The following is a 13,805-nucleotide window of genomic DNA, read 5'->3' as shown; positions in this document are numbered from 1 at the left end:
TTTTGTGGGCTAAAAGAGAATGTCAAGATGGGTTCAGTGTGCTCATCTGCCTGGTTAGAAGTAAACATCACCAATCGGGACTCAGGAGTTGATGTGGAATCAGTGGCTTGACATCTGATATCTCAACAGGTAACAGTTAAAATTTACTGTGCATCTACAAATAGGCCAACCATTAGTCCCAACTAGGGCAGGGAGAGATGATGTTCTCAACTACAGGATCTGGAGGCCTCGGAGAAGGCAGCCGCAGGCAGTATGCCCAAATGACACCCCCCCAAAGCGTGTAAGTACTGTAACTGAATCCGCTGAAGGTACTGTGGAAGCAGGAGAGGGGTCAACACTGAGCTGGAGAGAGAAAAATGGAACAGGGACAGCGTCTGGGAAGACAGGGACAGTATCCTGAGGAGTCAGTGCCACTCAGGCAAGGAGAAGATGGGAAGATATCCCCAGCAGGAGGGGCACACGACAGCCAAATCACTGCACAGCTCTGTGAGAAACCACATGCAGTTGTATGTCACTGGGGTGCAGAAGGTGAAGAAGGAGGTGTGGAGGCTGAGAAGTGGGAGCCAGTCACGTGAGCTGTTTAGTCCAAATATTTAGACAATTTTTATTGCCTTTTAGCGCAAAGGAGACTAAAGCGGAATTTGGAACCAGCACTTATGACAGTGTTAGTTTAAAAGTGGTGACTGTTCAAGGGGGTGGGTTCATCATTAAACTTCCAAATCAATTTTGCTTTCCTTGTCTAATCTGGATATGAATTAATGCTTTGAATTGCATATGTTCAAACTCAGAAGTTACACAGACGCCTCCTGAGACGTTGTCTGCTACAAAATGAACAGAGTCAGAGTAAAGAAAAAGCCTTGTTACCTGGGGTGTTCTTAATTTAATAACCTTTCTTCTTTCTCATTTCATGGCTCTAATTGCAAATGTTCCATAATGAATTTGATTTAAAGAAATCACAGCTGATCAGAAAATGAAATATCAAATATATGGACTAAGGGAGCGTTTCCTGGACCCCTGTTCTAGGACATCTAATGATATTCAGGATGTCTTCCAACTCCGTCAAGCCCAGACAGACTGAAGAAATACAGTTGCACAATTCAAAGCATCATTTTACAGGTGTCATTCCTGGAAAATGAAACTCTTGCCAACAAGAGTGCACTGCCTAGGGAGGTACATCCTGAAGACAGACAAGCCATGCCACACACCAGACTGTTTCCTGGGCAGGAGGGACTCTGCACAAGGGCTCCGTATGCACAGCTAGAGTTTAGACAGATGTTTTTTCTTAATATACATGAAATTCAAAGTTCTTCTTCTCTGTTTCTTAGGGCCCTTAACAATTTCAGAAGCCATCTTTCTGTACACCCCCAAACTGTGTGACAAAATCAAATAAGGATGAAAGTCTATCCGAATTACCTTGCTTACAATCTCTCCTGCTGTTGACGATTTTGATGGCATTTCAGTATGGGGAACGTGAAACATGTTGTGGAAAGAAATCTAAACACTCACCCACACACCCTTGCCCATCCTGTGGGGCCTGAAAGCCCTGATAACAGAGGCAGCGGAAGGAGCCAGCCGTATTGTCACAAAACCCATGACTGTCACAAATAGTGTTGTTTACACATTCATCAATATCTGCAAAAAAGACATGTAACATCAGACACAAAACACAGACTGACAAACACCAGATATTAATGGATAGATAGAGGTGCTCAGCACACCTCGGTTAGCATGAGATGATCATGTTTACACAGAATGAACCTCTAAAACATTTTACATATAAATAAAATGTTTTGATGAAAAGGTCTTCATGGACAAATGCTAGGCTTTGTGAGAAAACATTTACTTTTCCTTAGGAAATGTTTTCAAACAGATATAGCTGCTATAATTGCCACGGTCCGTGTTTTCTGCATGCTTCCAACCCTTTATTTCCAAGGAGGGTATATTCTCCTACAGGGGAAACACGTGAAAAGTATTGTCACCTTTCTGGATTGCTGTCAATGCTCACAGTTCTATCTGCAGAGGTGGGGGCTGCAAAAAGCCTTGGCCTCCTGGCAGTGGCTCACTCAACCCTATAGATAACCTTGGGCAAATCTCAACAGCATTCCCAGGAAGGAAGGAGAGAAGGAGGGGAGGAGGAAGAGGAGGAGAGAGACAGAGAATCTCATGAGTTCAGCAGCGTAGCCAGTCAGTCTAACTGATTCACAAGATTTCCTGTCACCAAGTTATAGCCACTCAAGGTCCTAAATATCAATGCTCCCACTGATCAGCCAGTGGCTGATTTGTAAATTCATTGTGTGCTCTATAAACTTGATGACAGTGGTCCTATGCTTTTGTTTCCAAATTAAAAAAAAATGTTCTCAAAAAAGTGATGTCTCAATTACAAAGTTGCAAACAGACCTTTAGATACACTTCTTTATCCTCACAGTGACTAATTTCCTTTGGGTTTTTGGTGCCCTTTTCCTTGCTTACTGCCACACCACACACTCCCATCTGTCAGGTTCTGTCCTCTCTGTCTCTGGATCACATAGTCCCAAAACACAGGCTTTTTGAGATACAGTTAAGAAAATGCAGTTACTGCATCCAAATACATGGGAAGATAACAAATGATTTAAAAAAATGGTAAGTTGAGAAGCCCTTGGCATAATTTAGTTTGGAGGAGTCAATAAAACTGAGTTTTCCTCTTCCTCAATTTTTTAAAAAAGTTCTATTTATTTAAGTAATCCCTACACCCAACATGGGGCTCAAACTCAAAACCCCAAGGATCAATAGTTACATGCTCTTTCAAATGAGCCAGCCAGGAGTCCCTGCTCTTCCTAAAAATTTTTTTTAAAATATTTTATTTATTCATTCATGAGAGACACAGAGAGAGGGGCAGAGACACAGGCAGAGGGAGAAGCAGGCTCCATGCAGGGAGCCCAACGTGGGACTTAATCCCTGGTCTCCAGGATCTCACCCTGAGCTGAAGGCGACACCAAACCGCTGAGCCACCCAGGCTGCCCTCCTCCTAAATTTTTTAATGTCAAGAAACTTTCCAGTAGAAAAAGAAGATGAATACAATGATTACTTGGTAGCTGTCTCCATTTCCCTTCCTAATGTTCCAACATAACCGAGCTTAAGTTCGGAGACTGTCTCACTGGTGAATTGGAAACTACGAAGGACTACCCACTTTTCTTAATTTTCTCAACTCAAACACAACTGTCCCTTCTCCTTTCGAGGCTGGGCTCTTTCTTCCCTCCCTATCAGTTTCTCCTCCCCCTAATGATACCTGCTTACCTTTCTCTAGCATCCTCAGGCACTCACCACCCCCCCCCTTCACTGACTTCAAACATATTAAAAATCTCGAAAAAAAAAAAAAAGGTTAAAATCTCCTGGAAAACCGTTCACTTCACTATGTCACCTACTGTTCTCTTCCACTCATTCTACTACTACAGAACATCTCAGAAGAACTATCTACACCCACTGCCTTTGTTCCTCACGTACCTTGTCAGTTAAAAGAAAATACTAGCAACCTCACAACTAGTAACATTGGTAGATTCCTAAAATTACAGTGAGCACTCACCAAAATAACAAGTTATTAATTATTACTAGTATTCCTCTCCCTGTTCCTTCATGACCTACAAACTCACTCTCTCTTTACTCTACAAAGCTCCTCTGAGAAAGGCCACCAACGGCTGACCTGTGCGTAAATTTGATGATCATGTTCCAGTCAGCCATCATCATCCTTGACCTCCAAGGCTGCCAACACCCTCCTTGAACTCTCTCTCTCTATCCCACGATGGAGTATTATTCTTGTTTGACTTTTAACCGTGTTGGCTGGCCCTCATCCTTTTGCAGCCTGAAGATGGGGTCTGCCAAGGCTCGGGCCTCCCTGGGACCTACGGCTTCCTCAGAGCTGCCCTGTTCCACCCTTTCCAGACAATCTGGATTTCAATTACCACAGTCATCAGAATGAATCCCAAAGCTTCATCTCCAGTCAGGATACTTCTGATTCTTAATCATTCCCATTTCATCTTCTGCTCTAATCTCAAGCTTATCGGGCCTGAAATCAAATTCACTGTATTCTTCCTAAACCACACTTCCTGAGCTTACTGATAAACCTCTCTTATTTTTGTCCTTTTTTGCCTCTCTCTCTTACCTCAACTTGAACCAAAAACTCAATGACATTATTTCACATCTAAATAACTGAATCTCCTCTGCAACAACTAACACAAAGATGACACACAGTGACTCTATTCTGATGGATTTCCAATGTCAGCCTAAGGCCACAATTTATTTACCGGTCACAACTGTGAGAGCAGTAACTCTAAACTATTATCAAATCACTTACCATGGGCTCCTACTAATTTTAGACTTCTGGAAATGGGTATTTGTCTAAGAGACTATTCATTGAGCCACAGGATTTAAAGGCTGGAAAGAAACTCAGAAATGCTTCAAATTACCAATTATTATACTGATGATTTCCCAGTGTCTCTCAAAGGTTGATCTTTGTCCTTTGAAACCGTTTATCTGATACTATGGGACATGTTCATGATAAATGAACTTACTATCATATCACCCTCCTCCTCACCTCACTTACAGTTCTCCTATATTCTCTTCATCAGGGATTCCAATCAGCCCCCTTAGCTAGAAATCTTGGGGCATGCTTCTCTCTCTCCTCTGTCTTGTCCCTCCCTATCATACCCTCTTCTGTCTTCCCCACACTCCTCACACTCCTTTATCCCCAATCTGGCTACCCTCCCTCTAATCCATTGTCTACCAACTACAAATCTGTCAGTGACACTCCCTGTTCAGAATATTCAGTATCTCTTCTTGGCTGGAGGACACCAACCACTCTCCTTGGCAGAGCAAAGAGCATCCTTCCTCCTTAGGCTCCTGGCTAAACAGTCCAGCCAGAGTTTTTAGCCAACATTTATTTCCCAATTTACGTCCCAGCCCTCTCAGTATACCAGTTTCTTGAAAACCCTATAGTCTTTGATTTCTCACTGACTTGGAACCTTCCACAAACTCTTCCTGGCCCATCAGGAGTCAGCCCAAGGGACACATCCCAAGTATCAAACTTTAGGGTCCCTCCTCTCTGCTCCCAGGGCATTTTGTGCCATTGCCGTACCCATCAGGGCCACTTTTTGGGGTGGAGAACACCCAACTGAGTCTCACCAGCAACTTAGATCCCTACTAAAACAAGACGGCAAAGATGGAGGAAGGAAAACCAGTGCTGAAAATCTGGCGGCTTTTCAGTCCAGATTCTTATAGTAACATCTCTTTGCTTTCTTTTTTATTAATTCTGTGCAGTCACAGCTGACGATGACTTTGTGTTAATGACCACCAGCTCAGGAACTGAGAAACTGACCTTAAGGTGAACAAGTCCTGAGACGGTTATGAATTACTGGGCGTCTTGCAGTCTCAGACTTAATGCACCAGTGATTAACACAGAGAGTTTAGATGAGCAATATTTTGGATTTAAATGAATAGGAAAAAATAATGTGGAATGCCTGCTGGAGACTAGCTCTTCAACAACTCATATTTTATGAAAATGATATACTGTAACTCTCAGCAGTTTCATGTTTTCAACAATGAGGTAAAGTAATAGCTTAACAAAAGGACAACATTCGCTTTATTTCTCTAATGACCTGTATAAAACAACATTATTTCATTAGAATTGTCTTTGATGATGTGAGTGCTGAGATATTTTCCCATTGTTAGTCCTGTCTATAAAGTCGTAAGACCTGCTATAATTAAGATCAACTCTATAAAAATAAGACTAAATGCAAGAACATTTATTATTATTTGAGAATAAAAGCCCTTCCAAGATGCAAGTTTCATTAAATGGATAAGTGAAAGCCATCTTGTTTTGCTGAAGTTGATTTTGAATATGAAACTCAATTCTGAATGATGCTAATACAGCAGGATTTCTCTTTAATGAAGGGGTCACTCTACTAAATTACTAAAACCAATTTTGTTTAGACATCTGGAAGAGCCATGCATGATATTATCACCAGTCACACTGTCTACTAGATGAGTGATGAAGAAGTGAGTTTCCAGAGATCTCCAGAGTTGGCAACCCAGATGAATTAGTTATGCTCCTATAATACTGTTGGTTTCTCAGGCAAGTTTTCTCTATTCATATTTCATAGAGCAAGGCAGATATAAATATTATAGGTATGTGGATATGAATTCAAGGAGGAATTACGCAGATCAAGAACGGTATATCCCTGATATGAATTCTCTAATAACAAGATTAATATAAATGTAAGAAAGAGAAACAGAGCATCCTTTTGGATAGCTGGAATTACCAGTGGCTCATTTTTAAAGTAGCAATGCTGTCAGTGACTAGATAGGTCCACATTTTGAAGGTCTTAATTTCTGACCCATTTGGTAGATCTTTTTTCCTTGCCTATATATGCTTTTTGCCTGGTACATTTTCTCAACAGACCAAAGCTTTTCAAAACCTATTAATTAGTATCAGGGATTTTATATATAAGAGAACTCCAACTCCAACCACATTCCTAAAATTCTCAAATAAAGGCATAAGGCCAGATCCTTGGTGTCATCTTCTCACTTAGGTAAAGTGAACTATGAAATGAGGTTAAAGTATGGAAAAGAGGCAGGATTTTCTAAAAGAGATTGGGGTCTAGGATAAGGCTTATTAGTCACCAGAAAATTACAGCTATGTTCAAAGACCACAACAGTGAAATTCCTAATAAGATTCCTAATGATTCCATTAGGTATTCTGTACTATATACCAAAAAGTATGGGTATGGGGAGAAAAGACTATTTGTAAATACTTTGTCAAAAAATGAGCTGGTTTTCTTCCTCTTAGATACACCACTCAGTTCCTTGTTCTGCACTAAGAAAAAAGTGCTTCTTTTTCTTTCTTAACATGTCCTACCTTTGTGTTGATTTTCTTTTTCCTTATCCTGAGTAAGACACATCTACCTGCTGGAAGAAAAAGCTCGCTTATGAGCCTTCTGCGGCCACCAGCTCACTCTAGGGAGGTGGATGACAGAAACTGAGTCGCATTTTTGGTAATGGATCATTCTCAGGAAAATCTCCACAGCTGCATGGTTGAGAAGAAGAAGACTTCCTGTCATCAAAACATTTTTTATATGAATGATAGGGTTCGTCTCAACTTGAAGGAACTTTGAAGATTATCCAGTTCAACCCTTTCATTCTAAGAATCAGAAAGCTGAGGCCTGGGGATGCAAAGTAACTTGCCTCAAAGTTACCCAACCAAAGCTGGCAAAGGAGCAGAGCCTAGCAAAAGAGCAACCTTCTGAATCTAAGTTTGCGGCTCTACCTATCACAACCTCTTGCCTCCCATCATGGTGATGGTTCTAGAAGGCCAGTGCCAGAGGATGAATAGAAATGTCTGTGAGTCCAACAAGCATACTGGGGTGTTCTCACTACAAAGATGTAAGTCAGAACACACACTGTTCAACTTATACTGACTTAAGAGTTTAATCAACTACCCTCCTCTTATCCTTTTTTTTTTTATTTCCTCCTCTTATCCTTAAACAAGTCTTGAACATCAAGTATTATCATACTTGAAACCTAAATACCCAAGGTGCTGGACGTCCTTCAGAGGCTCTTTCTGGGGGAGACCTACAAGAAAGGCACAGCAAGCACCGACGGTGTTCCAGCCACGGAAAATCCCAGCACCATGTATAGTACTGGTGCTCTCGGAATTTCTTCATATAAAGGAATGACCCACTATTTCAGCCCAGGGCTTCATGACCAACTTCAACTGGTTAAATATTTGGTGCCAGAATCTTAGGAAAATAAAGCCAAAAAGGTAGGGGTGGAGGAGGCTTACACTGGAAGGGATGTAGGGTTCCTGCTTCAGGGGAAATGCAGCCCTCATACTTCTTACTGAAAGGAACGGAAGCCGAGCAGGAGACAGTAAATCCCAGCCAAGAAGTGGGACTGAACAATGTTAAACCAGCTGAATAGCTGCCCAAAGGAATTTTAAAATGGCATGGCGGCTGGCCCAAAAGAGATTAAGGTCTCTCTCACAGCAGAGGAGAGAAGCCAGGATTAAACGAAAGAGGAGTGCAAGGCCTAAAGAAAAAAAATAAAATTTAGCCAATAGGAAATTAAAAACTGGATTTGGAGATGGTCCAGACAATACAATAGGATATGGAAAGAGCCTTGAAAAGAAAAAGGTCCACTGAGGTCTGGCAATATCAACAGGCTGAAGAATATGGGCCTTATGTGTTATGGAAAATAACTTTGTTCTGAGAAATGGGGATGAGCCAGAAAACAGCAAAACTACATCCTTGTACGGAGTTGACTGCCACGCCGTTGCCTGACAGAGAAGGATGGCGGGAAAACCTGGGGATCTTGACGGTCATAAGTATGTTCTGAAAGCTAGTAGCCTAAAATAAGTAAGCATCAAGAAGTGACAGAGGTAGCAAATTATATTTCAAATCCAACTTTCTAGTACATAAATTCTAGAAAACAAGGCTAGTCAATGAGAGATCGCTCATTTTCTTCCTCATCTTGAAACCCATTACTTCAGAAAAGATTTACTTAAAATATTCTTTAAAAATTACCCAGAGCAGCCTACCATTTGATTTCTGGAAATAGCTAGAAGTTCCAGAGAAGGTAAACCAAATTTTTGCCCTGATTTTCATCAATCATTATGTGGATGATGTACATTCACCATCCATAGTTAAAGACATCCTAATGAAAACCACCCTAAAAACAAAAATATCATCTCAAGTCCCAAAGCATGGGACTAATCCTTGATTACCTCCCTACATCCAATCATTGCACTCTTCTGATTTTCTCCCTTGACTCTATCTTCATGCTCTCCCCTCCTCTCGACCTTATAGGGAGCTTTACTATCTCTAATCTGAATTCCCACAGTAAATTCTAATTGGGAATTCTAATGGGTTTTGTGCTTTCAGCCACTCCAAATCCATCCTCTAATGAGAAAATGATTCACCTACTGAAACAGTCCAGCCAAGTAATTCTCTGCTTAGACCTCTTTGGGTTTTCTCATGGATCACAGTATAAAGGCCATTGACACATGTCCTCTGGAGCTCATCCACAGTTGGCTTCTCAAGATCTGTGCTTTTCTAACTGACCCTCTGCCCCTGCATCTTCTACTTCCCTTTTTCCCTCCCTACTGGTCATTTTCTATCAGGATCACAGAAGATGAAAAATCTCCAGCTATCATCTTAAAAATAACCTAGAGACTCCTTGCATATGAGCCCTTTAGCTAGAATCAGATTTTTCAGTCTAAATTCTAACAGCCAATGTTCTGCTGTGTCCACTCCACCAGTTTTTGTATGATCTTAGATGGTTCTCATATATACTAATCCACTGAAATGGCTGTTGATAAGGTCACCATTTTGTAAAATCCAAAGGACTCTTCTTGACTGGCATCTTTACAGATTGCTCAGTGGTATTTAATATAGCCGACTACTCTTTTTCTTAAAGTACCCTCTACCTTTGGATTCTATGGTCTTGTTTGCTCCTGGGTTTCCTCTTAATCCTGTGGCCACTTCTACACAATCTTTTACTTTATTCCTAAATGTTGGTGTTTCTCAGGGCTTAGTCCTAGATCTTCTTTTCTTCTCATTCTATGATTTCTCTTGATGGCCCTACCCATTCTAATACCATCTATATCTGACAACTCCCAGGTTATATCTCCAGGCTAGACTCCTCTTCCAAGTACTAGATCTAAATTGATCCATCCAATTGCCTGCCTGATACTCCCACATGAATATTTATTTCATGGTCAGCTCTAATCCCAAATCATAAATGTGATCTTTAAAAAAACCTGATTCATGTTTTTCCCTTGTGAGCAAATAATGCCAGCAAATATCTATTGCTAAATCCAGAACCAGAGATCTATTCTCAATATTCCTTCTCCTTCTTACCCTACATCCAACTCAACACTATATTCTAACCCAATACCAGGTTCCATTTTCAAAAGATTTCCTGAGTCATTTATTTTTTTTCATCACACTGTTACTACTCTAGCCTGAGTACCAATATGTCTGCCCTGAACAACATCCTGCAAGACTTCCCCTTTTTTCTTGCCCCTCTAATCCCATTTCTAAACAGCATTCTGGGTGATGTGCATTTTAAAAATATATAGCACTGAGTAAAATCAAATATTAAGAGTAAAAACACTGAAAAGGACACAAATATTTTATGTGCCTCTAAGAAAGGGGGAAAAATTCTACAAGCTATTTTGTACTGCTTAAAAAAAAACCCATCAACTATAAGAAGCATCCAACTATTAGAGTGTGAAAAAATATATACCTTCAAAATGATGACATATAGTATATCATGGTCCTTAAAATTAATCAGTCTGTTCCTTTTACACTTAGAATGATATCCAAACCCATGGTGTTTTCTGGGAAGCTTTGCATCTTCCGCTCCTGACTCTCCAGCCCATGAGTCACTGCCTCAAGTACTGAACATAGGTCTTTTTCATTTTCACTTCCCTGAATGCTACTACTTTCCCTGCCTCAGAGTCCCTGCCCTCATTAAAACTCACCTGGGAATGCTCTATCCCACCTGCCATCCCCATCCCACTCTTCTAGCAGCTAACTCATTCTTTAGAGCTCAGCTCAAATGCCATTTCATAAGATAGTTTTCCCTCCTCCTCCTTCTCACTGACTCTTCTCTTTCCTTCATAGCAGCTGTAAAGGCTTGTGGTCACATGCTGTTTGGAAAGCTTATTTGTGTATTTACTGCTTGCCCTGTGTACACACATATTTGTTTTGCTTATTACCACATGCCCACATGGAAACAAGCCTGGTGCATAGCAGGTGTGCAAAGGCAATATTCAGTATATTACTTGCTTAATACAAAAGCTAGCAAAACTTCCACAATCCAGCCTTTGCCTACTTCTTTATTTATAATCCTATATATCCCTTTTTCCTCTTTTACATGTTCAACTGAAACTAATTTATTTATGTTCCTAAACTTATCCAATCTTTCATGTCTCCAAATCTTAGCTTATGGCATTTATTCCAAGCCCATCCTCCAAGTCTCCATGCCCACCAATTCTTAACTGGAGCCTCTTGAAAGCTTTTCTGACCCAATTTTGCATTGAAAAAATGTATCTAAACACACAGCCTCTTCTTGCCCCTCACTAGCCACTTATGAGGACCTTAAAAAGATGGCACATCACATTATCACCAAAATCCAAGGCTGAGCACTCACAGTCATAGCAGGGGACAAAGAACCACTGAAGCAGTGGTGCTGGGCTAGAAGAACACCTGGTGACACAGCCATTTTCCATCTGATCAAAAGCAAAGTACATTAAAGTTGCAATGGAGTTTAAAAAGTTGAATTTGTAATGCAGAAACTTGTATCTGAAATTTTCAAAGGCAACTTGAAAAAGAAAACTGAATGGAGGAAAATATTCATTTTTATATCCCAGAGTACAAAAAAGTTAAATACAAAAACAACAGCACAGAGATAAAATACTCTAAGAAATAAAAGTATAAAATTGATCACAACAGAATACATAAAACGGCAAAGTAAAAAGATAGGAAAGAAAAAACAGCATAATAAACTTAAAAGGCAAATTAAAGAATGGGAGATCTATAAAATATTGAAAAATCATTATCCTTAATATACATAAATTGGTCAGAAAAACACAAACTCCACCTCATATAGGCAAAAAAATATGTCACATAAGAGATAACTATAAAAGTTTATTGATAATAAAGCACATTAAAATGAGATATTACTTATCAAATTAACACAAAAATGGAGCATTAGCTTCTTGAGAGTGTCAAGAGCTAGGTCTCATCGGGTGGTGGTAGAAGCAGCACATATTTCTGGCAAGCAATGTGGTCCCAGGTGTTGTTAAGCCAGTAAGGTTGCCAACATCCTTTGATCTTGTATTAAGTACCTTACAATCTAGTCTAGGGACATGATCACTGATGAAAATAAACGTGTACATACCAGTATATTCATAGAGGACTAAACAGCAACAATCACAAAGGAAACAGTCTGATCTCCATAACTTACAAGACACTTTTACAAATATATGGTATGATCATGTTATGGAATTATGTGGTCATCAAAAAATTATTTTCAAAGATCAGCAAAATACAAATAATATAATGCAAAGTGAAAAAGTAAAGATAAAAGGTATAAGATCTTATTGTAAGAAATTAATGAAGACTCTAAAAAAAAACACCAATCTATCTGGCTGATAAATGACTTTATACTTGAGAGGATTTTCTAAGTTTATTTTTTTTAAGATTATTTATTTATTCATGAGAGACACAGACTGAGAGAGGCAGAGACATAGGCAGAGGGAGAAGCAGGCTCCTCGCAGGGAGCCTGATGTGGGACTCGATCCTGGATCCCAAAATCACGACCTGAGCCAAAGGCGGGCGCCTAACTGCTGAGCCACCCAGGCGTCCCTGGATTTTCTAAGTTTTCTACAATGAGCACACGTTACTCTTAAAATTAGAAAATTTATATATTTGTTAGAGGAGAACACAGGCAACACCCTTTTTGATCTCAGCCACGGTAACTTCTTACAAGATACATCCACGAAGGCAAAAGAAACAAAAGCAAAAATGAACTATTGGGACTTCATCAAGATAAGAAGCTTCTGCACAGCAAAGGATACAGTCAACAAAACTAAAAGACAACCTACAGAATGGGAGAAGGTATTTGCAAATGACGTATCAGATAAAGGGCTAGTATCCAAGATATTAAAGTCAACAGCAAAGAAACAAACAATCCAATCATGAAATGGGCAAAAGACATAAAGAGAAATCTCACAGAGGAAGACACAGACATGGCCAATATGCACATGAGAAAATGCTCCACAGCACTTGCCATCAGGGAAATACAAATCAAAACCACAATGAGATACCACCTCACACCAGTGAGAATGGGGAAAATTAACAAGGCAGGAAACCACAAATGTTGGAGAGGATGCGGAGAAAGGGGAACCCTCTTCACTGTTGGTGGGAATGTGAACTGGTGCAGCCACTCTGGAAAACTGTGTGGAGGTTCCTCAAAGAGTTAAAAATAGACCTGCCCTATGACCCAGCAATTGCACTGCTGGGGATTTATCCCAAAGATACAGATGCAATGAAACGCCGGGACACCTGCACCCCGATGTTTCTAGCAGCAATGTCCACAATAGCCAAACTGTGGAAGGAGCCTCAGTGTCCATCAAAAGATGAATGGATAAGGAAGATGTGGTTTATGTATACAATGGAATATTCCTCAGCCATTAGAAACGACAAATACCCACCATTTGCTTCAACGTGGATGGAACTGGAGGGTATAATGCTGAGTGAAGTAAGTCAATCGGAGAAGGACAAACAGTGTATGTTCTCATTCATTTGGGGAATATAAATAATAGTGAAAGGGAATATAAGGGAAGGGAGAAGAAATGTGTGGGAAATATCAGAAAGGGATACAGAACATAAAGACTCCTAACTCTGGGAAATGAACTAGGGGTGGTGGAAGGGGAGGAGGGCGGGGGGTGGGGGTGAATGGGTGACGGGCACTGAGGGGGGCACTTGACGGGATGAGCACTGGGTGTTATTCTGTATGTTGGTAAATTGAACACCAATAAAAAATAAATTTATTTAAAAAAGGAAAATTTATATATTTGAAAACAATTATTTGAAGATACTGAAAGGAGAAAATTCTTTGACTTGAGTGTATACCAAGTATATATGGCACCCTAACCAGAAAAAGCAAATGAATAAAATAAAACTCTATAAACAAAAGTAGAATATTCATAAATATTCTGAAAACAATTTAAAAACTGAACATATTTATTTTTTTAAGATTTATTTATTTAT

General features: G+C 40.0%; 1 protein-coding gene across 8 annotated transcripts in view; it reads right to left on the bottom strand.

Annotated features, from left to right (window-relative positions):
• Positions 1-13,805, bottom strand: part of LTBP1 (latent transforming growth factor beta binding protein 1) — a 389,672-nt gene that overhangs the window by 45,402 nt on the left and 330,465 nt on the right. For 5 of the 8 annotated variants that reach the window (XM_055327297.1, XM_055327299.1, XM_055327300.1 and 2 more), the window contains one exon: positions 1,507-1,632. The exons of the other annotated variants lie outside the window; for them this stretch is intronic. In XM_055327297.1, the coding sequence (XP_055183272.1) occupies positions 1,507-1,632 (126 nt within the window). The remainder of the gene's footprint in view (positions 1-1,506; positions 1,633-13,805) is intronic. 8 annotated transcript variants of the gene reach the window in all.

The sequence above is a fragment of the Nyctereutes procyonoides genome, unplaced genomic scaffold (assembly GCF_905146905.1).
Source record: "Nyctereutes procyonoides isolate TBG_1078 unplaced genomic scaffold, NYPRO_anot_genome, whole genome shotgun sequence".
NCBI lineage: Eukaryota > Metazoa > Chordata > Mammalia > Carnivora > Canidae > Nyctereutes > Nyctereutes procyonoides.
Note: the sequence above shows the minus strand (reverse complement) of the source record. Positions and strands in the feature narration are given on the sequence as shown.